This window comes from Coturnix japonica, chromosome 5, assembly GCF_001577835.2.
Source record: "Coturnix japonica isolate 7356 chromosome 5, Coturnix japonica 2.1, whole genome shotgun sequence".
In the NCBI taxonomy this organism is placed as follows: Eukaryota; Metazoa; Chordata; class Aves; order Galliformes; family Phasianidae; genus Coturnix; species Coturnix japonica.
In genome coordinates this window covers 40,930,630-40,957,432 of record NC_029520.1, presented here as the reverse complement: position 1 = coordinate 40,957,432, position 26,803 = coordinate 40,930,630, and the positions used below count along the sequence as shown (strand labels likewise).

Below are 26,803 nucleotides of genomic sequence, written 5' to 3'. Positions count from 1 at the left end.
TGGCAAAGTAGAACTTGAAAAGCTATGAAGAGGAAAAAATCCTGAACTCTACTAGTCCTTTAACAATGGGATTTCTTCTCTTCTGATAGGGTTGAATGGGAAATAGTCTTTATACAGTTTACTTTAATGTCTGTGGCAACTAAATAAACCTTCAGATGAATTATTCTTACCCTGGCAAACTCCATTGGTTTAGGAAGGAGGCACATAACCATGACATCAAACCGGACATCACAAACTGTCTTCAACCACTTGGTAACAAACTGGGGTTTGAGCTTTTCAACCAGGCTACCAACTTCATCATCCATCATGTAAGCTGTAGAGTGAAACCACTGGAATACCATGCTAACCAGCCTTGCTAAACTCTCTGTGGGTGTATTCTCACTGGGAGTGCAAAGGCTCACCTGCAAGACAGAAATACAAAGTTTATCACCTTTCATTGTAGAAATGAAAGTATTTGTCCACTGTATTTTGCATATTCTCAGAGATAAATGGATGCAGAATAAATATAAGGCAACCCAGATGATCAGTTTTGAATTTGGCACAGGTTATATTTCCACAACCAGAAAATAACAATAAGAGGAAAAGAGTAAGCATTTTTTTTCTCTTTTTTAACACTGAAAAGAATCAAAACAATGCTGTGACAAACTGAAACATTCTGTTTTGAACATTAAAATCATTTCTCTTTTCAAAAGGTAATCTAATGTCCAATAAAATATATGACTCAAATGTAAATATATATAACATAGAAATTAAAAAGATTAAACCAAACCAAGAGTTTTTTTTTTCCCTCTAAACTTTCTTTTATTTTATAAACAATGTTTGCACTGTAAGCCTACCCCTTCAGAAATAAAAGAACAAGAACTTCTTACCAAGAACCAGATACCAAATTGGCTTAGGAGGCGTTGATCGTGTTTGTCATCATCTTTATTATCAAAGTCTGTGTTGTCCAGGGAGTGATGGGAAGAGGAAAGACCCATCTGCCTCCTGCGGTTGAGTTCATGCTCCCTCTGCTCAGCATGGAACTCCGCTTCTTTCAGCAAGCTATAAAACAAGTTTGCAAGCAGTGAAGACAGCTTTCCTGCACTGGATACAGATATCTGATAAACAGTGATTAGAGATTAAGGCATCTGATGTCAACATTTTCCCAGAGACAGTAATAAAATAAAATTTAGTTCTAGGATTCAAGGCTGAGTTCTTCTGTGAGGACAACACTCACAGTTGATTGGTACTGAACCAAAGCAACAGGAGTTCAGTACCCATGAGTTATGCAGGCAGTGTTTACACAAAAGCTTGATCCTGCTTTATATATAGATGCTGTATAAGTACAATATTACCTGATCACAGCTTCTACAGTACACACAAGCTCCTCTGCCCCACACTCCCGTGTATTGATAGGGGGTGGTGAGGTCTGGTAAAGATGGGTTTCTGCTGCTGCCCCGACTTCACTGCTGTGATGATTTGAATGGCATCTTTTGCAATAGCGCACTGGCCTGTTGCCATGGCGACCACAGCATCCCGCTGAGAAGCATGTAACCACAGCTCTTCTGACATGTGAACTACAGTTCTGGAAGATAAAAAGAATCTTATTAGGCCATAAGTATAAGGCAGCGGAACTGAAAACTGTGATGAGAGTCCATACTGGAGAGCTGGCTCAAGTGTTGGTTGTTTGCCAATCTCTATGCACAAGAACAGACGTGTACAAACTCCTGATGCCAAGAGTTACTGTGCTTTCAAGAACATAAGTTCAGGTCTGGACTTAAATGTCACAGTTGCTCTTCTTTTGGAGCAGGACAAACCAACATTTAAGTCATCAGCTTGGAGAAATCTCTAAAACTTACAGTAGTTCTCTTAACCCTTGTTAACACTTCAAAACATCCCTTCAAGTTTTACATGTAGCAAACTAACACATTCTTAGGTATGTAATCAATGATGCCACATCAGTTTTTCTATGCGTGAATCTGGCTTATCATATGTAGTTGTCCAAACCCCTGAGGTGTGCAGTACCTTCATTTTTGCACTCTGGTAATCCAGCCAAGAGAAAAGCTTTATTTATCACGCAAGATCTAGCATATGTTATACATTTTATCCTTCATTACTAAACTGTTATTAAAACACACTAGCTGGTAGGTTTTGCAAGCAGATTCTTCTTGTCAGCAATTTTTTAGACCACTGAATACTATCAGTCCATATATTTAAATCAATTCACTTTTTACAGGTCCAATTTAAGATTAATCTGGAACTTCTGGAAAACAAGAAGATATAAAACACTCAAGATAAGAAATAATAATAATATTTGTCTTTATTTACTTCATAAGCAGATATAGAATAAAAAATCCACTCAATTGCATAATGAGATTGCCTTGCCCATTACATCTTGAATAAAAGCCTACAACTCCAGTCAAATATCAACTGTTCAAACAAAAAGAAATCTTGCTTCTAAATCATTCCCATTTCCAACAGATGCATTCATGGACAAACTGTGAAAACTTGGAATGGTACCAAAAACGATGCACCACACACTAATGGAATGACATTACATACAACACCAAATCATGCCTCATCACAGAAATGACTTAATCTTACCTTCTTCTGACATATAGCAGAAATTTCAGCTGTAAGGGGAAGGCATACAAAACATCAACACAGAATGATGATTCTTCTGATATAATATGGCAACCATGGGAAAATGGAATAGCTGCAAGGAACTCTCTGAGGCTAAACTTGTGCTTCCAGATACTACTTGAATCTCTAAGTCTCTCCGATTTCTGGAGGTAGGACACTGAATACATGTGTTTACTAGCTGTTTCTACACAGAAGTGAAATAACAGAGTGCTGCACTCCTATCCACTTTGCCTCATAGGAGGATTTGCAACAGAAGGCCTGTTGGTATACTAATGCAACTGGCACACTATGGGAGGCTGGGCTCATACAATTACATTGTCTGCAAAAGCTGGTAGTATTAGTGAATTTGGATTAGCAGTGTAAATGTAGCCTCTACATCCACGATCCCTAACTCCATAGAGAAATATTTGCAGATTCAACCTGTAAGCAGTACCTTTCAGTCTTTCACCCCGTTATCTGATTCAGAGGCTTCTGAATCCCTGACTCCCTTCAAATAAACAAACAAAAAAATAAACAATCTCTTAAAATAAATGATACATTTTGTCGCCTGTGTTAGATTGTAACTGTAAGGAAACAGCAAGAAAAATATCCACAGGCAAAGAATTTCCAATCTGCTGAACAAAGGGAAAGGGAATTTTGTCCTTGAAACAGTATTTTAGAGGATATGCGATTGTCCTTGTAAACTCAGGAAAGTTTACGCAGTCCACCAATAAGCTTAGCCTGATTTCTGGGTGATAGTAGAATACCACACGTATTCTTTGGCCAACAGACCACAACTGGATTGAAAAATATGTCCATTTCTGAAGTTCTTTACAGCTTCCTGTTCCTGAATAGATTTTCAGAAGCTTTTAAAGCTTTAAAATCAGAGCCAGGTTATCAGAAGAACGAGCTCCTCTTCTTGGCCAAAATACATTTTAAAAACTTGGCTTCAATAATATATGCTTAGAGAATTTAAAATCTGTTCAATTACCTCTGTTTCCTCACAAATAAAGAGCTGCATATAATTTCAAGTATTAAGTAGTTAATGCTCTATAGTACTTGAAAGACATTTAGCAGCATGAAGTACAAGCTACTTTAAAATCCTACAATACTTTTTAAAAATAGAAGGCAGCACTTTAAGTAACACAGTATGCAGAAAAAAAAATAAACATAGGGTTGTACAATTATAACTAGTTTTTACCTACCCTTAAAATGCCTCTTACCTTGTGGTAGAAGAACATCAATCAACCATTCACTGTGATCCCTATAAAAATTGTATATCTAATTAGATTTCCATTTCTTTATTTATGTATGCATTTATTTTTGCACTGAGAAAAGTTATCTAAATTAATGTGGAAGCATTGACATTAGTCTGAAGCAGTGTTTTTACAAGTACAGTTTCTTAAACAGCAGGCTGCTTGATTTTGCCTCCCTTTGCTGTCCCTAACTTACTGCAAATCACCGCTCTGATAATGGTACATCATGTTCAAAGCTTTCAAAAAATTACTTATAAGTCACTAATTTATCAAATGAAAATAGTGTGTGCTCTGGAAGTCTGAAGGCTAAGACGTGATAGCAAGATAAGAGCAACAAGCAGATATGGAAAAACATTGTACTAGCACCGCTTACTGTGAGTCTCCTCAGAAGCTATGGGTCTACGAAATCAAATTATTTTGACCTGAAGCTTTAAATCAATGCCTTAAAAACTGAGATGGCTTCTACAAGATTTAATTGCTTTTTCTGGCAGCTGGTGTGATATAAAGGTGGCTGTTAAACTGAGGACAAAACAAAAACAAAAACATGGAGCTTCTGAACTAACTGTAACTTTGTCTGTTTGAAGTAACGATTGGAAGTCATTAATAGATATAGCACCAAAAAAACAATTTAAAAATCAATTTTAAAAAACTGAGCTGAATGAGGTTAATTCCTCTCAGGATATATTCTTTTAATGTACTGGACAAACCTGGATGAGTTTCAATTTCAAACCTTGCTGCTTCTCAGTACATATTAGAGAACAATCTGAAATATATGCTACAGAAAAGTAACCAAGTCTCTGCAAAAGATCTTTAATTGTAATATCCTGCATTAATAACATTAAGAGGATGAGGAGAAAAAAATGTTTCCTAAGAAAAAGCTTGTAAGTTAGTAAGGTTCCCCAGCCACTGTCAATATATCCCACGCTCTAGTCATTCAATGATCTTAACTTCAAAACTCACTACTGACCCATTTAAATGCAAGTGCAAATCATTTGGATAAGTTTCTGTAATCCTTGTTCACTGTGTTGCATTGTGCTCTCTATACTTCAAGAGTTAACTATACAAATTATATGCTAATCATACAGGAAAAGAAAAAGCATAACAGTCTTCTATAACAGATTCTTCTGAACTATGGAGTTTAACTGACCGTGCCTGATCATTTTCCATCTCTCAGTATACCTACCCTGCAATTCTCTGGCTGCATTCTTCACAAAGATATAGAGGAGGTGGTTTATCACCCAAAGCCACAGACAAGGATGGGTCAATGCACATCTGAAACACGGGGAAGGAAAATAATTAACTCATCTGTCCATGAAAGTTCACTGAGAAAATGTTCAATGTGTTAATGCAGAGACAACCTATACAGCACAGCCTTGATAACTGTTGAGAGCTTTAAGTATTCCCAAAGATGGTACTAAGGATCTGGCAGTCAAAGATCTTGAAGTATTTCTAACAAAGACAGGAACGTATCTGAAAATGAGAGTCTATGGGAAAAGAACAATTTGTGTTCCAATATGAGAATTTTCATTCTCTGAAAGACAAGTACATTTTGTGTTACACATTCACATTCATTAACTTTGCATAGTCACAACAGACTTTTTGTTTCTTCCAAACAGTCACTGAGAGAATTGTTTAGGACAAGGTAATGTAAAAGTTTATTTACACAAACACATATGTTCAGGAAAATATTTATAAGCCAGCTTAGAATTTGATGCAGTGCTTTGTAACTATTCTAATGTTACTTATTAAGACTTTTCTGACAGTTATTGGAGGAAATATTCCATCTTGCTTTAGGCATTCTGACATAACATTCACAAAGCTCTAAATCCTTCAGTCTTGAAAGGTTTTTCTATTCTCTTAGCTACCCAGCTGCTCTTAGTCACCTAAACATCACCACGCCCTATAGCTGGGGCAAAGTGCAGCCTCCCCCACCTCCAGATAGTCAGGTTTGACGTCTGACAAAATAGCAGTACCTTCACAGCTGGTTTGTTAATTGCATTGTGGCATTCAATATGCTGGCAGTGAATAGGATTCCAGGCTGCAAAACCAAAATACAACAGATTAATAAACAGACAGAAGTTATTTATTTTCTTTGTGTCTAGTGATATCAATAAAATCCAAGATCCTCTTGGATAAGTACTATATTAATATGAAAGAAGTGATTCCTCAGGTAGACTAATAACTACAATAAATGACCTATGAAGAAAAGGAAAAAGAAAGACATGGATGTTCCCTTTGTAGATCCTTCCCATTTTCACTAGGTTTTGAATTAATTAATAATTCTTCCCCCTTCCCCCCAGTACATTCAAAAAACATTCATAAGCTAAATGAAAACATTGCTGTAACACTGGAGAAACACTCTAGCCACAGAAGGAGCCTTAGTTTTGCAATGACAAGAAGTAAACAAAAGGTGGGTTCAAGCAATATCAGTTGGATGCTTTATGGAATGCCTTCATGTCGAAGTACCATGCAACTGAAGAAGATGCACAGCTCACTGTGAGATACAGTAACAGAAAAGTTACATAGAAGAAAAACCAATCCAGTCTGCCCCATGTTAGTAAGTAGTCAGATTGAATACTGTGCTGCATTTTTAAATCTGGTTGCATAAGAGAAGTGATACAGAGGAGTACAATAAGAATTCTTTAAAAAAATAAAAATAAACAGAAAAAACAAGGCAAATGTTTAAAAGAATCTCACAAATAACTGTAAGAAACTTTCAATATGAACTTGAGTTGGTCTAGATGGTCTTCTATCCTTCATTTTTATTATGTAAATTGTTGCATTTTGTCATACGTTCCTGTATGACAAGGATTACTTTCACTCTACTGTCAACCTTGAGCACTTACCCATTATACTGACCACGCCAGACACCACCAAGCCTTTTTGACAACAACAACCAGATAAACAACCTTAGCAAAAGCAGTATTGATAGCAGCTGGTACATCAAAGCAACCAAAGCAGTAATTGAAAGAAACGTAAGCCAGAAGCACTGTGAGGCCAAGAAAGCAGTTTCACAGACCATTTGAAATGCTGTACTTATTTCTCTTCCTGTTCCCTTTAGTTAGTATTTGGAGTAACACCATATAATCACTAGCCATGATAATTATTTTTTTTAATTTTTAATAAGATCTTTTCCAAATGCAGACATTGTGATATTGTATATACCAATGAAAGCACCAACTCACCAAACAAAAGGATTTCAAAATACATCTTAGAACTGCAAACATGCAATGAACACACTGCTGACTATACACTTCATTTTGCCTTACACAAAAATAGCTGCACTGACCTGTGTACTGCAGTCCTCTGTACTCACTGATTGCCCCAGGGGGTTTTAAATTAGGCCAATAGTGAAATAACATTTGTACTGCTGGAGGTTTAACTTGAGATGGTCCATAGGCTATGACATATAGCAAATCCTAAGGAAAGAAATATATATTGAGCAAGATAAAAAATACAATTTCACACATACTATTCGTTTTCACAAATACACTTGAACACATAAAATATGTACATTTAATGCCCTGCCAATTATTTTCTTTGATCTCTTACAAGTAGATTAGATAACTTAAAAAATATGCCTAGAGCTGGCTTCTGAGTTTGGTCAGATTATCCAACAGCTGTGATCCCTCCCAGATGGCATACTAACACACAGCAAATGAAGCCTTTGTCTATTCTTGTGGCAAAGAGGTGTCATATAGCTAAATAACTGGATCCAGATCAAATTTGAGCTAAGATGATATTTACAGAGTCCTTGGAAGAGTTAAATACTACAGAAACTGATAAGATCAGTAGTACTCCACAGAGTATATAACATCACAAACTTACTTTCCATACTTCTTGTTTATATTTCATGAGGCATTCCAGTAACTGACAGTGATACACTGAGAGAGAAAAGACAGTATAGATGTAAAACAAAAATGGAAACTTATGTTACAGAAGTGATATAATTAACCGATTTCTTTTGCCTTTTCTACATTTAATTTAATTGTCTTTTATTTTAAAAGCCTCGCCAAAGGATTATTGCCCTGAGAGTTATCATAAAATAACAGACTTTAAATATTACTAGCTTTTTTCTGTGAAGCAATGCAGTAAGATAATGAGCCCTATGAGGGTACTAATGGAGGTCATTTTTTAAGACATCTTGCTTAGGAATACCTGTTAATTCACTTAAAGTTTGTTTCTCTGGCACTATATAAAGCTGTAAATGGGTGTTTTGTCATTTACTGTGAGACAGAAACAACACATGACAACACATAATTCCTTTGTATACCAAAGAGCGTAGAAACCATATTAAACACCAAGCCAAAGGATCCCCTTAACATTTGTCAGACTTCCCGAAAACCGCAGAGGCATTTTTTTTTCTAATGGATAGAACATGAACTCGCATGCAGAACTGTAACACTTTAGCAAAAAAGTTGCACAAGTTTACTGTTTTTATTCACCACTCAGCTGCATTAGTGTGATGCAACAATTCTTATGTGCAGTGTGAAGTTCCTCCTCACATACACCACCTTGCCAGTTAAGTGTATGTACAAAACAGGAGATAGATAGGTTATTAGTATGAAATATGACAGCTCTCTCAGGTAAAATTTTGTTTTAGTTGTGGACTGTACTGAATTAACTGAGGCTGTGTCACAGTGAGAGAGAATCGTATTTAAACTTAGGTACTTCCAATTACAACTGAATAAGAGCTCTATTCTGTGCCTGTAGCCATCATTATCTGTCTTCTTTAAGAAATAGTATCAGTTGTCATCTTGGATGGATACAAATCATAACAGAAACCAAACTTTACTATAAAATACAATACTATAAATTAACACTGTTTCCTGATGTCAAGCTAAAGTAGAACAGTCTCTCATCCCAGACCCAAACCAATTTCTTCATCACATTGAGATCTCGTATCTGCATGATGATGACTTGAAGCATGATGCTCAGAAATGCCAGTTTTGACTAAAATTACTAATTTTTCATCCTGTATTGGATAGTAAGATAGATTTTTTTTCTATCACCTGAGCTTCTTTGTTCACACTTGAGACAGAATTTCATGACTCACATACCAAGTTGCACATTTACACATACCTGGGTTTGACGTGTATTGCATTGCAATCATTAACATTGATGATGCAGATAGATTGACATGAGCTGGAACACCTTCCCTTTTTGAGGAGCCCACTTAAAAAAAAAAAAAAAAAGGATTAAAAAAAAAAAAGGATTAAAAAAAAAATCAACATATAACAAGGAAATTAGCATATTATTCTGATTTCAACTCATACAAATAATATAAATAAAAGTAAAAAACCCTAAGGTATCACATCATTAAAAAAAAACAAAAACAAAAAACATTTTATATTAGTGGGGGTTAATCCCCTGGAAGAGAGAGATGACTCTCTAAATAAATATGTTTAAAAGAATCTCACAAATAACTGTAAGAAACTTTCAATATGAACTTGAGTTGAGAAATATAGAATCATTTCACAGAGCATGTATCTGTCCTCCTAGATCAGTAATATTTCTTTCTCGGAGCTGCAATGACCAAAGACAGTGATCTTCTCAGGCATTCTCCTTCAGAATCCACAGACTGATCAGAACAGAGTCAGTCCTATGGTCACACACACCTGGGACTCAGGTTGTAGGTAAGGCAAGGATGAAGTAGAAAGCAAGGAATCAAGGAGAATGGAAAGCTTACTTTTGGTATGCAATGGCAAAGCTGTGAGATTGGTGGAGGCTGACTGGTGGTATATGGCACAACGTACTTCTCAGGGACTACACAACATGATTATGGCTATATACCACAGTGTGATCTATGTGATCTATGGTAAAGACAAACGGTAGCAATGCAGTGAAGCCAAGGTGATGTAATTTTGACCTCACATATGAAGTAGCTAGAGTTCCTTCTAATCTCCTGCTGTACATTCACTATCAGATAGTAGACTTGGAATAACTGCAGAGTGAAGGTGCTCATTTGCAGAACTACATCATGGCAATATATCTTCTAAGGCACCCACCTACACAACAGGAGATGTGCATTTTCTCTGTTCATGTTCTACAGTTCATTCCCAAGCCTGTTTGTCAGGACCAAGACACTAAGTATTTGGGATAGAACCTAATCATTGTTCTGTGAGATACTTTCATCCCTCCCATCTGGCTCTTCAGCTGCTCGTGCCATCTCTTGTACCCTCCCTTTCAGTTTGACTCAGAGCTGAGCACCAGGAAAAAGAAAGGTTCTATGCTTGCCTTGCAAAGGAACAGATCACTCCCAGTGGAGAAAGCCTAGGACACTACTTTGAAGAGCACATAACTGGTAAAGGAAGGGAAAACAGAATAATGTGCAATCTCCCCATATGCCCCAACATTAATGTGCAACAGAGAGCTAAAACATTCCTTTTTGAATGTCATCCGCACAGAGTACAGAATTGCATATATGCAAGAAAGCCAAGGGTTTGGCTCCATCAATTCTTTTGGAGAACATTTTTAGAGATTTGAAGACAGGGTGGGATATGTTACCTAAGTACATCAGCTGTTCATTAACAGATAGCATCAGTAGAGGAAATAAAAGTTTAATATAACATTCTGCTCTTAACCCAAAGAGGAAATTTTTTCCAAGAGCACTGACTGAAAATAGTTAGGCGTAAATTTCAACAAAATCTGTACTGTACTTCTTTCCTTGTTCTAAGAGGAATTTCCACACTTGTCACTGACATCAGTGTAGATCTTTATACAAATAATAATAATAATAATAATAATAATAATAATAATAATAATAATAATAATAATAATAATAATTTAAAAGAAAAAAATCCTGCTTTTTCCATAAAGGCCTGCAACACAAATAAGGGAGAGATATTCTCAGAATCACAGGATGGTTGATTTTGGACAAGATGATCCACAGAGGTTCTTTCCAACTCCTGCTCAAATAAAGGTCAGCTAGAGCAGGTACTCAGGATGTTGTCCAGTTGTGTTTTGAGAATCTGGTCAACTCCACAGGGAAACAACTGTTGGTTAAAACTGATTTTTAACATTAAACCTAATATTTTTGTTTGCAGAAAATGGTTAAAATTCTCTCTAAATCAAGGTTTTAGGTACAAAGACAAGTACACAATTCAGAACTCAAGGACTCACAACCTACAGGAATTCTGAAATTAGGTAATCATGTCATACCTTCAGGGGAGAAAATGAAACTCCACACTCCCCATCCCATCTGCCCCCCAAAAAAGGCAGCCATTATCAAATTCTGTCTTAAAACTTAGAGATAGAAGACATTATGTGTGCAGCTCTTTAGTACAGTAATTAAAATGACAGGAAGAGATGGAGGGAGAAAACTGGAAATTCTTCATGGTATCATTACATTGAAAAGATTCATTACTGTACATCCACGTTCAGTGCAGATTCAAAAATCATATATCATACACATATTGATATTGCATACATCATTTAGCAGCATTCTGCCTGTTAACTGTAATCAAGAAAATAATCAATAATAAAATTATAGAATTATTTTCATCTATGAGCAGTCTTTTTATATACATACAGTATTGCATAACAATTCTATGACATAACTGGCTCTCACAGACTGATATTGTATCAGTGTACTATTTTCTGAACCATAACAATACCAGAATAAATTCTACTTACAGATAGCCATAGGCAGAAAAGATGTGCTGAGATATTCTATAATATCCTTGTGCAGAAATGGTGGAAAGGTAGCTAATGTTGAAATCATTGTATAAGGTAAAGTACTCAAAATATCATCATTGAGAAAAGGAAGCAAGCATGTAGTAGTGTAAAAAATTGATTGCCCAAGATCTGTTGAATAAAATGAAATAAATACAGAATCATTACGTTGGAAAATAATTACAACTTACTTACTTAATTACTTCTTGATTTATGAATCCGTCTGAAGTTTGCATTTCAAACTTTAATTCAAGTTTTTTCCCTTTAAGTATTTCATAATTAATTACTTAATTATCATGGTCACAAATAATCACTCATAATTGAAGCCCCTCCTAAAACAGAAGAAAACAGCTGTTCAGCTGTATCCAGAACAGTTTGGAGGGAATACAAATACAGTAAAACTAACACGCCTACATAAAGCGGCCTGCATTTAAGCAGAAGTGTTATTTCAGATTTGATAGGTACTTAGGTTTGAAAAAGCCCCCTTTTGCAAAAAGCTTCTCAAATTATCTGCCAACAAAATCAGACTTTGATCTTAATTATCTTTATGACAACTGCAAATTGCTTCCCACACAAAGGCTCAGGGGAGCATCACTGCATTTTGCAAACAATATGTGATTAAACAGAGAGTCTTGTTTCCATTGGAAGCCATTGAGACCAAGAACACCCAAGGCTTCAGAAGAATAAGATAATTATAAATTTATGAGTTTCCAGACTAATTCTAATTAATACAATGTTTTGGAAGATATACTTAAGAAATTGCAACATTTCAAGATCTAAACAGAGGAGATATGTTATTGTATATGTGGGAACTGTGACATCTTCCAAATGAGGAACTGACCAGTAACCCTCCAAGAATCCAATGAACTCCAGGTCTGAACCTGTGTGGTCACTACAAAATATCATAAGGCATTATCTCTGCAGGAAAGGGATTTCTTCTGTTACTGACTCCATTAACCTTAATTGTATTACACAGATCTCTAAACTCATCTGTACTCCTAGGATGATTTGAGTGCTCAGAGAAGTCTGCACTTCATTTTTGTGTATGCAGTAAGCCTTCTGTGGAAAGCCTAGACTTGTAATGGTAGAGCACGTTTTGCTCTTGCAATACATATTTACATATTGACAGTTTGCTATTGTCTGACATGATCACATCTGAGGACCATCTAATGTACCTGTTGTACTTACCCAACCAGCATGGATTGTTCAGAGTTAAAAAACAAAAAAGCACATTTCTTTTTGACAAATGCTATGTTGAGGGAAAAAAATAATTAAGTTCTATCACAAAAATTTGATTCTCAATACACAGAAGCACAGGAAATAATAGGTGAAGTCCCCTTGCCTCACAGAAGTCAACCATATTATTTCTGGCACATGTTTATCTAATTTGGCTTTAGTAATGTCAGGACAGTTTCACTCCCTCATCTGTCAATTCTTCTTAGTGTTTAACCATATACATTACAAAAAGGTGTTGGATTTCTGTTTTGTTTTTGAAATTTCTTCTGCTGGAATATAAGCCAACTACTTCTAATCCTTCTCCCAGGTAACCATAAATACAGTTTATTTCTCCTTGCAGCAATCTTTAAACAATCTTTACATGTTTATAATCACAATTCCCCTCCATTTTCTTTAAGCCAAAATTATTTTGGTTTTTCCTTTCTGTCCACACTTTCTAGACTTCACATTATTCTTGTTTCTTTTTCCTGGAGAATCTTCCTGAATAGTTTGTGCATTTCTTAGGACCAGATAAATAAATCTGAAAATTTTACTCCAGCTGCTACCTTGATAGAAATATTAGAATGAAAAATTAAATAAAATGCTTTGGATGTCTAATAAAAGATGTTTACACATTGCCAGTATTAGTATGTTAATGAGTCAGTCAGCGTCTGATCTGCTGTAACACTTCGTGCAGTATGACTTTCAAGCCAATATTTCTCATTTGATTTCTCATATGCAAATATAGTATTTTACTTTTGACTTTGAAGAGGTTTCAAAACAAACTGCAATTTACCAAGATTATTTTGAATTAGAAATTGTTCACATAAGGGACACTACTTTTACTACCTTGATATCCCCTGTAAATCAAAATGCTTTTTCATTGCTGTCAGCCCAGTAAAATTAAAATATTTAATAACACTACACGCAACACAGGCTCCTGTAAGGTTCACACTTGGTGTATCCAAAGCACTCCCTCTCCTGGTGTGCTTTTCCTCATTCAAGTGACAACTATATGTCCCAGACTGCCCATGTCAAGTAACACAGCAATGACAGTCTGAATAAGGACAGAAAAACTTCACCAGAAGAACCATTGTGCCATCATAAAACAAAATCATGTTTGTTTGTTCTTTAGAAGACTCCATTGGTTTTTAATTATCACCATGTTATCTACTTAGAAAAATACTGTTTTGATAATTAACTTCAATTTCTGGAAAAATGGTAAAGTCATCAGGCCTATAATTTGCTAATAGTCCCCTTTTTCCAAGATCCCAGTGCAGTAATCATTGAATCAAGACATGCTGCTGCCAACTCAGAAGTAATTTAGCATTTAGCAGAAGCAGCTTTCCTGCTAAAGAGTTTAGCAGTGAATCAGACTGATGACAGTACTCCCTGTACTGAACTACATAAGTTCATCATGATATAATACACCCTGGTACCATGGTGAAAATTAATTTCTGGCTTGTGCAACATAAGGAAAATGCTGGATTCCAAAACCACATTATGGGAAGCCACAGATTAGCAAGACAGATATGCAGTACTTGAGGGAAAAAGAAAAAAGAAAAAAGAAAAAAGAAAAAGAAACAATAAAAATACACCACAGTCACAAAACCCTTGAGATGAAGTAGTTCAAAACCTAAGAAAACACCGCTTTTCAGTAAGTCAGATGGAAATATTGGCATCTTTTTAATCTGGAATATTTTAAAGCCATCTCTATTGTCATCGTTTTTCTTCAATCAAATGTTGATTTATATATATATATATATATAATATATACTGTGTTCTGTGCAGAGATGGACTTTCACCAAAACACTAAATCTGCATATTCCTCCACTTCAAAAAGAGAAGCCTGAAGACATCCCTACAGATTCATATTCAGGTTCCAGATATTTTTAGACACATTTGTATTACTATAGTTCCATACTATCAGCATTTCACTGAAAACCAGACAAGTTCAGAATTCAAACCCAAATCCATGGTTCACGAAACAAAATATCTTTTATTTCAGAAAGCAAACCAAACACTTTGATATAAGTACATCCCAGTAGATATGACATCCAGATCCAGATCAGTTTAGGCCCATCTCTTCTATTGCATATAAGCATCATTCATGGATTCACGGCACTGAAGTTAAGTGTACTGGAATGGTTCAAGGGCCTGCTTACCATGTTGACCATGTTGTAGCAATGGAACTAGATCCAGCAGTGTCACCAGTGTCACGTAAAGTCCTTGATAGTCCAAAGATGGGTAGTCTGATAACTGAGCATCACGACTTTGCTGGCCACGTTCTGATGGAGCATCTCGCAGGACGCTGTAAAGGAGGGAGCGAGTAACAGTAGGGTTGATGGAACTGACCTGTGGTCTTAGAGATGGGGTGAGTGGGAATGGCACAGGAAAAAGACACATGGTCATGGGCACTGTCAAATTGGAGGCATCTTGATTCTCCTTCTTCCCTGTGCGGGACAAAATGCTGTTGGGGGGACAAAGAAAAAAAAGAGACAACAAAGACACAAAGAACAGCACATTACATTGAAATGACACTATAAAACAAATAATAAAACACCAGATACATCCCACATAAGATGCAATTGCTCCCAAAACCAGTTTATCTACAAATCTAGTAACCATTGATTTTCATGCTCCAAGACACAAGAATTAAAATTGACAGCTACGAACATTTTCATTGCATCTCATGTGTTATCTGGTTCATAAGGAGCAAAAATATAAAAATGCATGTTTCAGTGCCCTACCCATGTTTCACAGTTAAGAAAAATTCTAGGCATTAATAACGTTTGCTATGGAAAAATAGCTGTGTCAAAACAGATCGGTATTTTACTCCAAGATTTTGAGAGGTTATTGGATTTTACTCCCCTCTAGGAAATCATTTGAAACAACTGACTGAAAACATGTAAAATATAGGTGTGGCACTTGCAGAAACATGTTTTAGCAAAGAATAAACATGTGTGTTTGTTAAGACAGTCTTAAAAATCACATGTTTATTGCATTAAAATAATGTCTATGTATTTTATGATACTGTTTCATGACCACTCAGTCAGTATCATTTGAGATAATGAAGTTTAAACAGGCACATGGATTTAGAAATAATATAATATTTCTAAAATGTTAACTAAACTACATTTGGAAAAGTTATAAAATAATATATAGTAGATGGTCTTTAGCATATGTTGCGAGCTAATGATAATGGTTGTTCATGTTTTTTTAACTTTGCTCATGTTTAAGGAGGAAACATTTTACTTTACGAATACAAATGTTCCTTGGGTAAATAGTTACCTTCAAAATCTAAGTGCTAAGCAAGCAAGACCAATAATGTAACTGCAGATCAGACAGTATGTTACCATACATTCCTCCTGCTACTTACGTTATTTATTCAACAAAACTCACTATAAACTAAAGGAGAGATAATTTCAAGAAAATAAAAAAGGATTTAGTGGGAATCAAAATAGAAGCTATATGTCAACCACCTCATTGATGTAGTTTTACGAATGTTGTAAACACGTTAACCTAATTTTCTAAAAAGAAAGATAAAAAGCTACTTTAGATATAAATTGTCACTTAAGCAGTGCTACATTTTAGTTCTCAGACAATGATAGGGCTATCTCAGTCTTTGTATGTGCCTAGAAAATATAATACAGCTTTTAAATATATTGAACCACACATAGTTTTTGATGTTTTGCTGTTTTCTTTAGGCATATTTTGCACCTCTCAGCAATCAGAATTCCCAAAAACAATTCCTGTTGGTTTAACTCCACCCCCAAAGTCAGCATTAAAACTTTACTTATAAAAGACAAGAGAGTAGCATCAAAATTCCCACTGACTTATGAAGAGCAGAATTACGCCAAGAGGGAGACTTCTGAAAGTCTCCATTATCTTTAACAGAAGAGACATCCCTACCATATAACCACCTTAGCACAGATGCATCTGTGTCAATGTAAAAACTCACACAAATAAGCTGAACTCATGCAAAGGTGCTTATAAGAAGAGATGCCATTCATTCGCTATATATGTAAAACACTTCCACAGTTACAGTTGCATGCCAAGTGGCTACTACCAGGCAGGTCTCACACCACACTTGCAGCCAGACATTGCAGGCATATTGTCTATTTTAATAAACTACTTTTTTAATACTATGCCCTATATATTTGTTAGATTAATTTGATTTCTGTTACCCAATGTCCAGTACAAGAAAAGTATTGACTGCCATGAAAATGTTTATAAAATTGTATCAGAAAAATCACTAGGATCTAGTATGACTTCAAAAACAAATTATTAAGAGTGCTGGTTCCTTATTTCCTATTGACTTTTAATTTTCTTGGTGCTTATTTGCTGTATTCTACAGCTCTCGTTTATAGACATGAAGGTACTAAATTATACTCTACCTCTGTCTACTAGAAGATGATACCAATTTTCCATCCCTGAACTTGTCAACACATCACTTCAATCACAGTTGCTTCCAGAAAGTGTAGTACTCTATTACTTCATCCTTGCTTTGAAAAGTGTAAGGCAGTGATGGAGAGTTTGCACTACAGACTTCTTTTTTTTTTTTTTTTGACGTGAAGCTATGGCCAACTGACTGGAAACCAAGACGCACAGTCTTATATATTGACTGGGTCATCATTCTGTTAACTCCAGGAACAGAAATTAGATCATATATGAAAAATAGATCTAATCACGTCAAATTTAGGTGGGGGGAAAAAAACACAAAACACCCGAAACAATCAGATCCAGATTTGTGCCTGATGAGAATGTTACAATGGCAATAAATCAGAGTCAAAAATGAAAATCTATGAAGTCTTCTAAGACTAAGATAGAATTGTTGCAGTTTGTTCCTGTTTCTGCTCATAGCACATACTGAAAACAGGGACTGCCAGCAGATCATAACTCCATACTGAACCTGCTCCATGACATGCAAGGAAACTGTCAGGCTTCCTTCAAGAAGGATGAGGATTTGTACACCTCTGCTGCAAATCTAGCTCAAAATTATTGTCTTTCAGGAAACATTTCCTAAGATGTCTGAGGGATTTGCATCTCACCAAGGCAGCAAAACAAGTGTGATTATTAATTAGCCACTAGGCATTTGTAACTATTCCTTATGAAATACATTTTACTTAGAAACATGCACGGAGACTTTTCTCCGAGAAAATGTGGAAGTTGATCTGCAAGATGTTTAAACCTTAAGATCATTCCTCAAATGAGAGTTAAAATACTGAAAATGAGCAGGGCATGAAACAAATTCATGCGGTAATGTAAGGAAATGCTTTTGTCCAAAGAGGAAAATTAAGGAAGAACTAAATGAATCAATATGCTATGCATTGTGTATGGTGACTTTATGTGATGTTTGTTCATAGAAAAAGGAATTGAATTTTTTTAGCCATTCCACATCTGCTCCCCCCACCCCTGAGCTTGTGCTATATTGAAGCTATATACAGCGCAAAGGAGCAAACTAATCCCTTGTGCAATAACTAGCAGAATGACACCAGATATGAATGTGATCCAAAACAGTAGGCATACCCCCACTGAAAGCACATTCAATGTGCCCATACTATGGGAAGGTAAAAAATATAAGTAGTAAAAGCTACACTTGTAAAACACAATCATAATACCGAATTTCTGTGACTAAGCACCTTTCCTTCTTGATTCCTTTGACTACATGTTTATCAATAAAAGTTTGTCCTGAAAATCAGCTGCAGAAAGAATACACATCAAAGTAGAAAATATTTTTAAAGTTCTTTTTAAAATAGATGACCCCAACCAATTTGCTCCGCAAGACAAAACGAATCTCCATAAACCAGTGGACATTTCTGCTGTTTGATCAGTACTCTTTCTGCAGCGTGAATTCATTTCATATGTTCCATCTCAAGCTAAAAAGGTTATTCTCCATCACATATTTCTAACACTGAAGTTAAACCTTACACAAGGGAGTAACAGTGTAGGAGGCAGAAAGGAGACTCGGCACACAGAGAAATTTTTGATCAGACTGTTCAGAAAGACAAGTTCTTAACCAGTCTGTTTAGTTTCAGGATAAATCTTAGAGATCTGCATACAGTGGGTGGGAGTTTCCTCCTTTCCATCTGCCACACTAAACACAGGGTATGTTCTGTTTTGCTTCTTTAGCCAGCTTTTATCTTAGAATAAGCAAGCATATACACTTATACCAGTTCAACCACAGCACACAGGTTCTCACCACAGTTCAGATTTCCCAGTTATAAGGATTTGACCAGGCTGAGCATCAGAATTCAGGCTACTTAATAAATTTAGATCCAAGTCCTGGCTGAAATTTCTGGCATCCCTCTACCTCTGAGGTTGATCAGATCCAGCATTGGTAAGGACAAAGCCTTTGGGGAATAATGTAGATCTATGTTTTTCATATCAGTTTCACTTCTGCCTCATGAGGTAAGCATCAACAACAGGATTTTGGTTCAGTCCCATTCCAAGCACAAAATAAAGAAATAGAGTTGCTCAGTTGTGCTGTTGCTATTCTAATTCTAAACTATTCCCATAACTGGTAATTGTAAAGCTTCTTCAGTAAGCCCAGAAACCTCCCTGCCCATGGAGTACAAAGCATTTGTTGCAGAGGACATGCAGTTGTACTGCTCAGGAAGATTAAGACAGCAGGTGGTATATTTTCTTTAAGAAGAAGTTTTTAAATTCATTCTGTTCCAGAACTTTTGCCCTAGAAAGAAATGGATCTCACTGTAGCACTTGGTAGTTACAGCTGAGAAACAAGATATAAAACATTCAGAGTAAAGCTGTTAAAGCAAGAGATTTAGACTTGAAGGCTCACAGCATTTAAGTAGAGGCACTATAGTTAAGAGCCTTCTTCAAACATGACCTAAATGTGTTTGTTGTGTGAAACAAACCGTCAAAACATTCTGATGTGGGAACAAAGTCCTATTTCAGAGGTATTCTCAATGACTTTTTGAATCTTTTTTATTTTTTATTATTATTTTGTTACTGCTGCTGTGTTATAAGACAAAATTCCCTTACTGATCTTTTAAAAAGACCCTACTGGTTGCCTCACTTCTTTTTTCAGCACTTTAAATGCTGAGGGAAACACATTTCACAGCGGTTAAACAATTCCAGTCTTGAGATTTTCAGCTAACAGAAGGGCTGGGTTTCTTTGTTTCTGTTTGGTGGTTTTGTTGCTGCTTTTTTGTTTGTTTTTAAAGAGTGAAATACGTGTTCCGCTGATAAGAAGTAATTCTGTCTACGTATCTTTCCTTCTCATAGGTTTACAATCAGGGTCATGAATCCTGTTATGTTCCATGGGTTTTGAATGACTGTTAGAATAAACTAATATTCTTTCAAGTTAAATTCATGCTTCTCCACTTATTTGCATCATCTGGTTATGTGTACAAATATGCAGTTAACTGTAATAAATGACTGTTTCCTCAGGACATAAGACAAATGGCTGTATTTTCAGACTAGTTTCTGACAGCAAGGAGAAACATCCCAGGTACAAATTCAGGAAGCTATACACTAACATTATTTTATTTATATATGAAAACTAATGCCAATCAAAACCTGGGCAGATAAAAATCCAATCCTCACCATCAAATGCCATTTTAAATCGATTTGAAAATATGGAACCACTAGGTAGCACCATGGAGTCAAGCAGGATATGCATGTCATTCCTGATTAAGCCCTACAACTTTTTACATCTTTTTAGAAAGACAAGAGGTAATGTTTCCTATTCAAAATGCATTCTGTATTTGTATGGTATTTTGCACCACATATTGTCACTAAATGGTGAATCAAACTAGATCAAACTAACAGGTCAGAGTAATCCTGATCTCTTGCTGCTGACATCCAAATCCAGATCTGTATACCAACTTCACAGCAATTCATAATGTTATAAGGGACTGAACCAGAACCCAATCTGAACTATGTCACAGACTCTAGTCCTGTTTGCCTGGCTCATTGCTCTACCATCCCAAAGCACCAGGGTTGTCAAGTAGGTCATGAGTGTCCACTTCTAAAGCTCTGCAGGTCACTAGATCCTTTCTTCATGGGTTCAGTATGTTTGCACATTCACCTAAGACTTAGAAGGGCCAAGTAAATGTGTAAACAACCAAGTTTATTTTAGAATCAGCCACTCAATAAGCAGCTCAACTGGGCAAATTGGGCAACAGCCACTGAAGAGATTAATTTATACCATCCTTTTCTTAAATTATGCTCTGACTCTTTCTGGTAGAGCACCGACCCATTAAATCCCACAAACAATTCAAAGTCAGTGAATACCCCCTACAATACTTCAGCAATTTTTTTTTACTTCTTCAAGAGCACTAGTTAAAACTTACCTCAATAACGTCTGAGAAAAGTACTTCAGAGTATTTGCAATGTCAGTCCCAGAGGGCACAGGGTAAATGTTGTGGAGAACCCGGTTGTGGTATTCTTGAAGGTAACGGATTTTGGAAGCAACTACATTAAAGACAAAAAACAGACACAGAAAGTTTCATTCAGCTTTTTGCAGATGTTGAGGGAATCGCCTCTGCTCCTACCACAACTGATTTTTTTTTTATTTTTTTTTTTGTCATTAATTTAAGAATTAAGCCATTAAAAAGGTTTTTTTTCACACTTTTTACTGAATAATCACAGAATCACAGAATCACAGAATTGTAGGGGTTGGAAGGGACCTCTAGAGATCATTGAGTCCAACCCCCCTGCCAAAGTAGGCTCCCTACACCATGTCACACAGGTAGGCGTCCAGGCGGGTCTTAAATATCTCCAGAGAAGGAGACTCCACCACCTCCCTGGGCAGCCTGTTCCAGTGCTCCCTCACCCTCACTGTAAAGAAGTTCTTCCGCACATTTGTGCGGAACTTCCTATGCTGTAGTTTCATCCCATTACCCCTAGTCCTGTCCCCATGCACTACTGAAAAGAGACCAGACTCACCACTATGGCTCCCACACCTCAGGTATTTATAAACCTGGATCAAGTCCCCTCTCAGCCTTCTTTTCTCAAGGCTAAACAGACCCAGTTCCCTAAGTCTCTCCTCATAGGGGAGATGCTCCAGGCCCTTCACCATCTTAGTGGCCCTCCACTGGACTCTTTCCAAGAGATCCCTGTCTTTTTTGTACTGGGGAGCCCAGAACTGGACACAGTATTCCAGATGAGGCCTCACCAGGGCAGAGTAGAGAGAGAGAGAGAGAGAGAGAGAGTATGTAATGTAAAAACTGTGCATATCTAATAGATGATACAGACACCTCTAAGAGAAAATAAATTGAACATTACCATGCATGAGTGCTAAGGGGAAGACAAGAAAGGCAGCAAGTCTGCTCCTGCTTCATATTGCCTTTCTGCTAGCAAATGGGGGAGGGGGGATAATTGAAAAAGAGCAGTTATCTGTGTCTTCAAAAAATCTCAGGATTCATTTATAATAAATGAGACACTGGATAACAGGAGGTTTATGTGAGGTGACATTTCTATAGCCAAAAGGAGAAATACAAGCTAATACAGAGAGCTGGTATTATTTACTTAATGTTACAAATATACGCTATGCAATGAACTACAGATACTAAAAGAGCTGTGCTGTTTCTTTAAGTGTCTTAAGAAATCTGATCAAGCAGATGAGAGCATTTCAAAGAGTAGAAGAAGCTCTACACCTTCTTTGAGATTGGTTGTTTTAGAAATAGCGCTCTTAGTATCTAACCAAGCTCCATGTTCAGTATTGGAAGAAAAATGATCCACTATAGCTACCGAGTTGCGCACTGCCTATGTGAGGCCAGCCTCATGCAGGTATAATCAAGGATGGTCTGGGCACTTTTTGCTCTATTCAGTCTGACCATCTCTACAGAGGAACCCAGTCTGCCAACCCTCAATTGCCCAAACCATAGAATTCTCAGAGTTGGAAGGGACCTTTAAAGGTCCAGCTCCCCAGCAATGAACAGGGACATCCACATGTAGAACAAGTTGTGTAGAGCATGGTCCAGCCTGACCTTGAATGTGGCTGCCATGGCTTTCAAGTTACAGTAGGGGAGATCCAGGCTGGACATTAGGAGGTATTACTTCTCAGAAAGGGTGGTCAGGCACTGGAATGGACTGACCAGGGAGGTGGTGGAGTCATCAACCCTGGGGGCGTTCAAGGAAAGACTGGATGTTGTGTTGAGGGACACGGTTTAGTGGGAGCTATTGGTAATAGGTGAACGGTTGGACTGGATGATCTTTTAGGTCTTTTCCAACCTTGGTGATTCAATGATTCTATGATTCAGATATCTGTAAATGAAATTAATTAATGAAATGCTGAAAATTATGGAACATCTTCCGACAATTACTTCCTTTCAGTAGCGTGTATATATATTTTTTCTATTAATCAGAGCAGTCTTGCAATTATATAAGCTGAAATAACAGAACACTTTATTTAGATTTTCTAAATACTTAACATAGCTCTAGACTCAAGGTTTTGGCCTCACCTCACAGAGCTGCCCAGAACGCTGACCATTTCAGTACAGCATCCCAGAACACTGACACCCTTCTAAAAGAAAGCCCCAGAGCAAAGGTTTATAAGCCCTGAAGATAGTGAAATGTGTGAATTACCTGAGCGTCCAGAGATACAATTCAAAATATGATGTCACTCTGTGGAAATACTTTCTTTGCCCCTCTCATGGGGTCATCATATAAAACAAATTCAAAGTAAAAATGAAAAGGAAATATTTCATGGTATTTTGCTGGGTATCTCTTTATTATCTGCACCAACCTAACTAAACTTTCTAGCTTCCTCATAAGCACTTACTGAATTGAGTGAAACTATTAAGAGCTTTTAAATATGGTTTTGGTTGTTCCACTACCCTGGAAAACATTGTGAGAATCAGGCTTTCCCAGGACATTACTTACCACAACTAAATGCCAGCTAGTGTAACTCAAGGTGAAAAGGAACCAACCCTTTTTTGATACAAAAGCATACCTTGGGCATGCTGTGGTGGTGGGTCAAGTGATGAAACCCACTGTCAGTATCCCCTCGTATGAGATATGAAATGCAAGCGGTCACAAAAATAGAAGCTTCTCAAGATGATTTCCCAGATTGCCACCATTTTACCTGCTTTCCATACAACCTGCCAAAGTGCTGAGGGGGTGGCCATGCATTCATGTTTAGACCAGTGCCTTGTTGCTCTTTCCAACTGGTCACTCCGTTTCCACATTTGTTGGGTTTTTTTTTCCCGTTGTTTCTTGGTAAATTCAGATTTAGTATAACTCCTCCTTGAGACATTCTGGTTCTCACTTGTCTGTCCATGAGGGCAGAAGCAACAGCAGCCACAGTTGGAGTCTGAAGGTTTGCCTGATAATTACGCATGCACATCAATATAATCCTTGTCAGACACCATCACCATTGGTCAAAAATTGCAGGTGAGTGGATCTTTAAGTTATGTAGAGAAAAAGACATTTGGTAATGCCATAATAACTAAACAGGGGAGCAGCCTTTGTAAACAAGATACATCCAGTAAGTCGGAATGCACAGGATATGTCTGCTAACTGAACAGAGTGCTCTGATGAGCCATGAAAAAGTGTCAGGAAGAGGAAATATCTGCAAACTGGAGCCCAAGTAAATCTTTAAAGAAAAATAACATGGACACAGTAGAGCAGTCTCCCAAATTGTACAAGGGATGAAAAGGAAAGACAGACAAGGAAAAAAATATATATATGGAATAGAAGCTCAAGCAGAGAAGACCAAAAGAATTAGGAATGGGGAAACTGAGGAGGCAAAACAGAAAAGAGGGAAAATGCTGAAGACAGTGGCAGGATAAGGAACAGCAGACATTCTTCTACAGGCCAGTGTGAAGGACAGTGTATGAGAAGGAAACTTGGGTGGGAGGAAGGCAGAAAGAACAGAGCAGCATGGATCTGAGCACTGCACACTCAAGGCCTGAGGTATGGTCAGAACATTGCCTTTCTATACACAAGGCCAGAAACACAGCCCCACAGTAATAAATTTGCATCCACATAATATTTTAATAGGGGCATCATCCATTACTGTGAATAAGTGGCAAACCCTAAAGGAAAAGTTACAAGTAATCACTTCCCTAGAGCAGTTCAGCACAGGCTTATCAGAACAAGGACTCTTGCCAGTGACCTGAGAAGCCAACAGGATGCAGAGGACAGCAATGAACCTCTGAGCCATTAGATCGCATCGCGTAGTTATGGCAGTCATCAATCCAGCCTGCTGCTCTAACACCGGCAGAGAAGGTAGCCTTGATGCGGGTGACCATCCCGACAGCGCTGCTGTTTTTCCCTCCGCCTCTCGCAGCGCTCCGGCAGAACAGCAGCTGCCGTCAGCATCCACACACTCGCGGCCCAGCTACAGCCGTCCCAGCCACCATGTCACCTGGCAGCTCCCCGCACACAGCCATCATGGTGGCTGGCACATCACCGGCTGCCACGAGAAGCTGCGGGCAGAGCTGACGGCAGCCGAGGGTCCTGCAGGGCGTGGAGGAACGCGGCAAGGCAGCGATGCCGCCGTACCTTCAGCCCAAAGGTGCGTGCCACCAGCAAAAGCGGCACCGTGCTTCCATCACACAGCGACGGCAGCATCACGGCAGCAAAGCCAGGAGCACCAACCGGGCGGCACGGCGCCGGGATCGATGCCGGAGAGGCCCGATGCCCGCTCCATCCCTTCCACCCCAGCGCCCAGCGAGGACGGACGCGTTGCGTCCCCAGGAAGGCCGCCTCGCCATCAGTACCACCGCAACGGCGGAGGCAGAAAGAGCCAGAAAGGAGGCGGCCCCCCTCCATAGACCACCCCTCCCGCTGCCCGTTGCCGGGATGCCCTACAACGCGGGGTGAGCGCTGCCCCGCCGGGATGCCCCGCAGCGAGAAGACAGCCCCCGGGACCCCGCTCCCATCGGACTGCACCCGGCCGCGCCGCCCGGCCCCGCCACTCACACTGCTCCGCCTTGGTGGACATGCTGCCGGCGGGGCGGCCCCAAGCGCCCACCTCAGCAGCGGGGACGGCGCAACGCCCCGTCTCGGAGCGACACCACGCTGGGGATGGAGCCGCTGCCGCAAGGATGCGGGCCGGGAGCGGCGGCGGCGGGCGGAGACGGGGCGGGAACGGAGAGAGCTCTTAAAGGGAACCTGCCTGGAGCCGCCTCGCTGACCGGCTCCGGGGGGCGGCACCGAGGTCCCGGAGGCCCCAAGAAAGTGGTGGTGCTCCCCAGTGGGGCTCTGGGGGTGTTTGGGGGCTGCCTTGGGGCCACAGGCAGCAGCTGCTCATCATCAGAGTGTCATAGAGCCATTAAGGTCAGAAAGACCACCAAGATCATTTAGCCCAACCATCACATCGATCCATGCTGTGACCACTCTAAACCATGTCCCTCAGTACCACATCTGTACCTTTCTTGAACTCCATCACCTCCCTGGGCAGCCTGTGCTGGTACCTTACCATTCTTTCAGAGAAGAAAGGCTTCTCTGTATCCAGCCTGACCCTCCCCAGGCGCAACCTAATGCCTCTCACCTTATCTCTGTTGCCTGGGAGAAGAGTCTGACCCCCACATGCTAAATAAACGAGCTGCACTGCAGACACATCTGTATTTTCTAACCAAATCCTATTCCACAGTCCCTCCAGATTCACAGTGCATTTTTTCTTCTTATTTCTTATTAGCAATGCCTGTAGGTTCCTGCCATGGGAAAATATGGAATGGCTTGGGTTGGAAGGGACCTTAAAGATCATCCAATTCCAACCCCTGCTGCGGGCAGGGACATCATAACATCATAATTAAAGTAGCACTTACAGAAGTGGAGAAGGAAACAAATACATATTTATCATTTTCCAGGAAAATAAAAATAATAATTAAATAAATGAGGGTATTTGAAATAATAATTACCATTTTTCAGGGTGAGAAATACACACAATTCAGTGGGCACACAAATTCATGGATGTGTGTTCATCCAACTCCAGTTTAAACAGCTGAGGGTGGTAAACAGATCAAGAACCCTGCAGTCCCTGTCTGTATCCAGTAGTTTGGCTTCAGAAGATTGCTTGGCACAGGGGACCCGTGTTTTGCAGGAGTCTGCAGGTACCATAAGGCAGGCGTCTGGATCCTGAC

At 38.5% G+C, this 26,803-nt stretch overlaps 1 protein-coding gene across 9 annotated transcripts in view; it reads right to left on the bottom strand.

The window, feature by feature from the left end:
* Positions 1–25,785, bottom strand: part of UNC79 (unc-79 homolog, NALCN channel complex subunit) — an 85,381-nt gene extending 59,596 nt beyond the window's left edge. For 5 of the 9 annotated variants that reach the window (XM_015865399.2, XM_015865402.2, XM_015865403.2 and 2 more), the window contains exons 1-14: positions 25,641–25,785; positions 21,065–21,185; positions 14,912–15,216; positions 11,493–11,663; positions 8,940–9,032; positions 7,686–7,741; positions 7,147–7,276; positions 5,831–5,895; positions 5,041–5,129; positions 3,825–3,865; positions 2,584–2,612; positions 1,335–1,564; positions 870–1,041; positions 171–401 (exon numbers count right to left, since the gene is read on the bottom strand). In XM_015865399.2, coding sequence (XP_015720885.1) covers positions 171–401; positions 870–1,041; positions 1,335–1,564; positions 2,584–2,612; positions 3,825–3,865; positions 5,041–5,129; positions 5,831–5,895; positions 7,147–7,276; positions 7,686–7,741; positions 8,940–9,032; positions 11,493–11,663; positions 14,912–15,216; positions 21,065–21,185; positions 25,641–25,662 — 1,755 coding nt within the window. In that variant the 5' untranslated portion in view covers positions 25,663–25,785. Of the gene's footprint in view, positions 1–170; positions 402–869; positions 1,042–1,334; positions 1,565–2,583; positions 2,613–3,824; positions 3,866–5,040; positions 5,134–5,830; positions 5,896–7,146; positions 7,277–7,685; positions 7,742–8,939; positions 9,033–11,492; positions 11,664–14,911; positions 15,217–21,064; positions 21,186–25,220; positions 25,418–25,640 lie in introns of those variants that run through there. The other 4 variants (XM_015865404.2, XM_015865406.2, XM_032444907.1 and 1 more) reach the window with 4 other exon arrangements.
* Between the last annotated feature and the right edge of the window lie 1,018 nt (positions 25,786–26,803).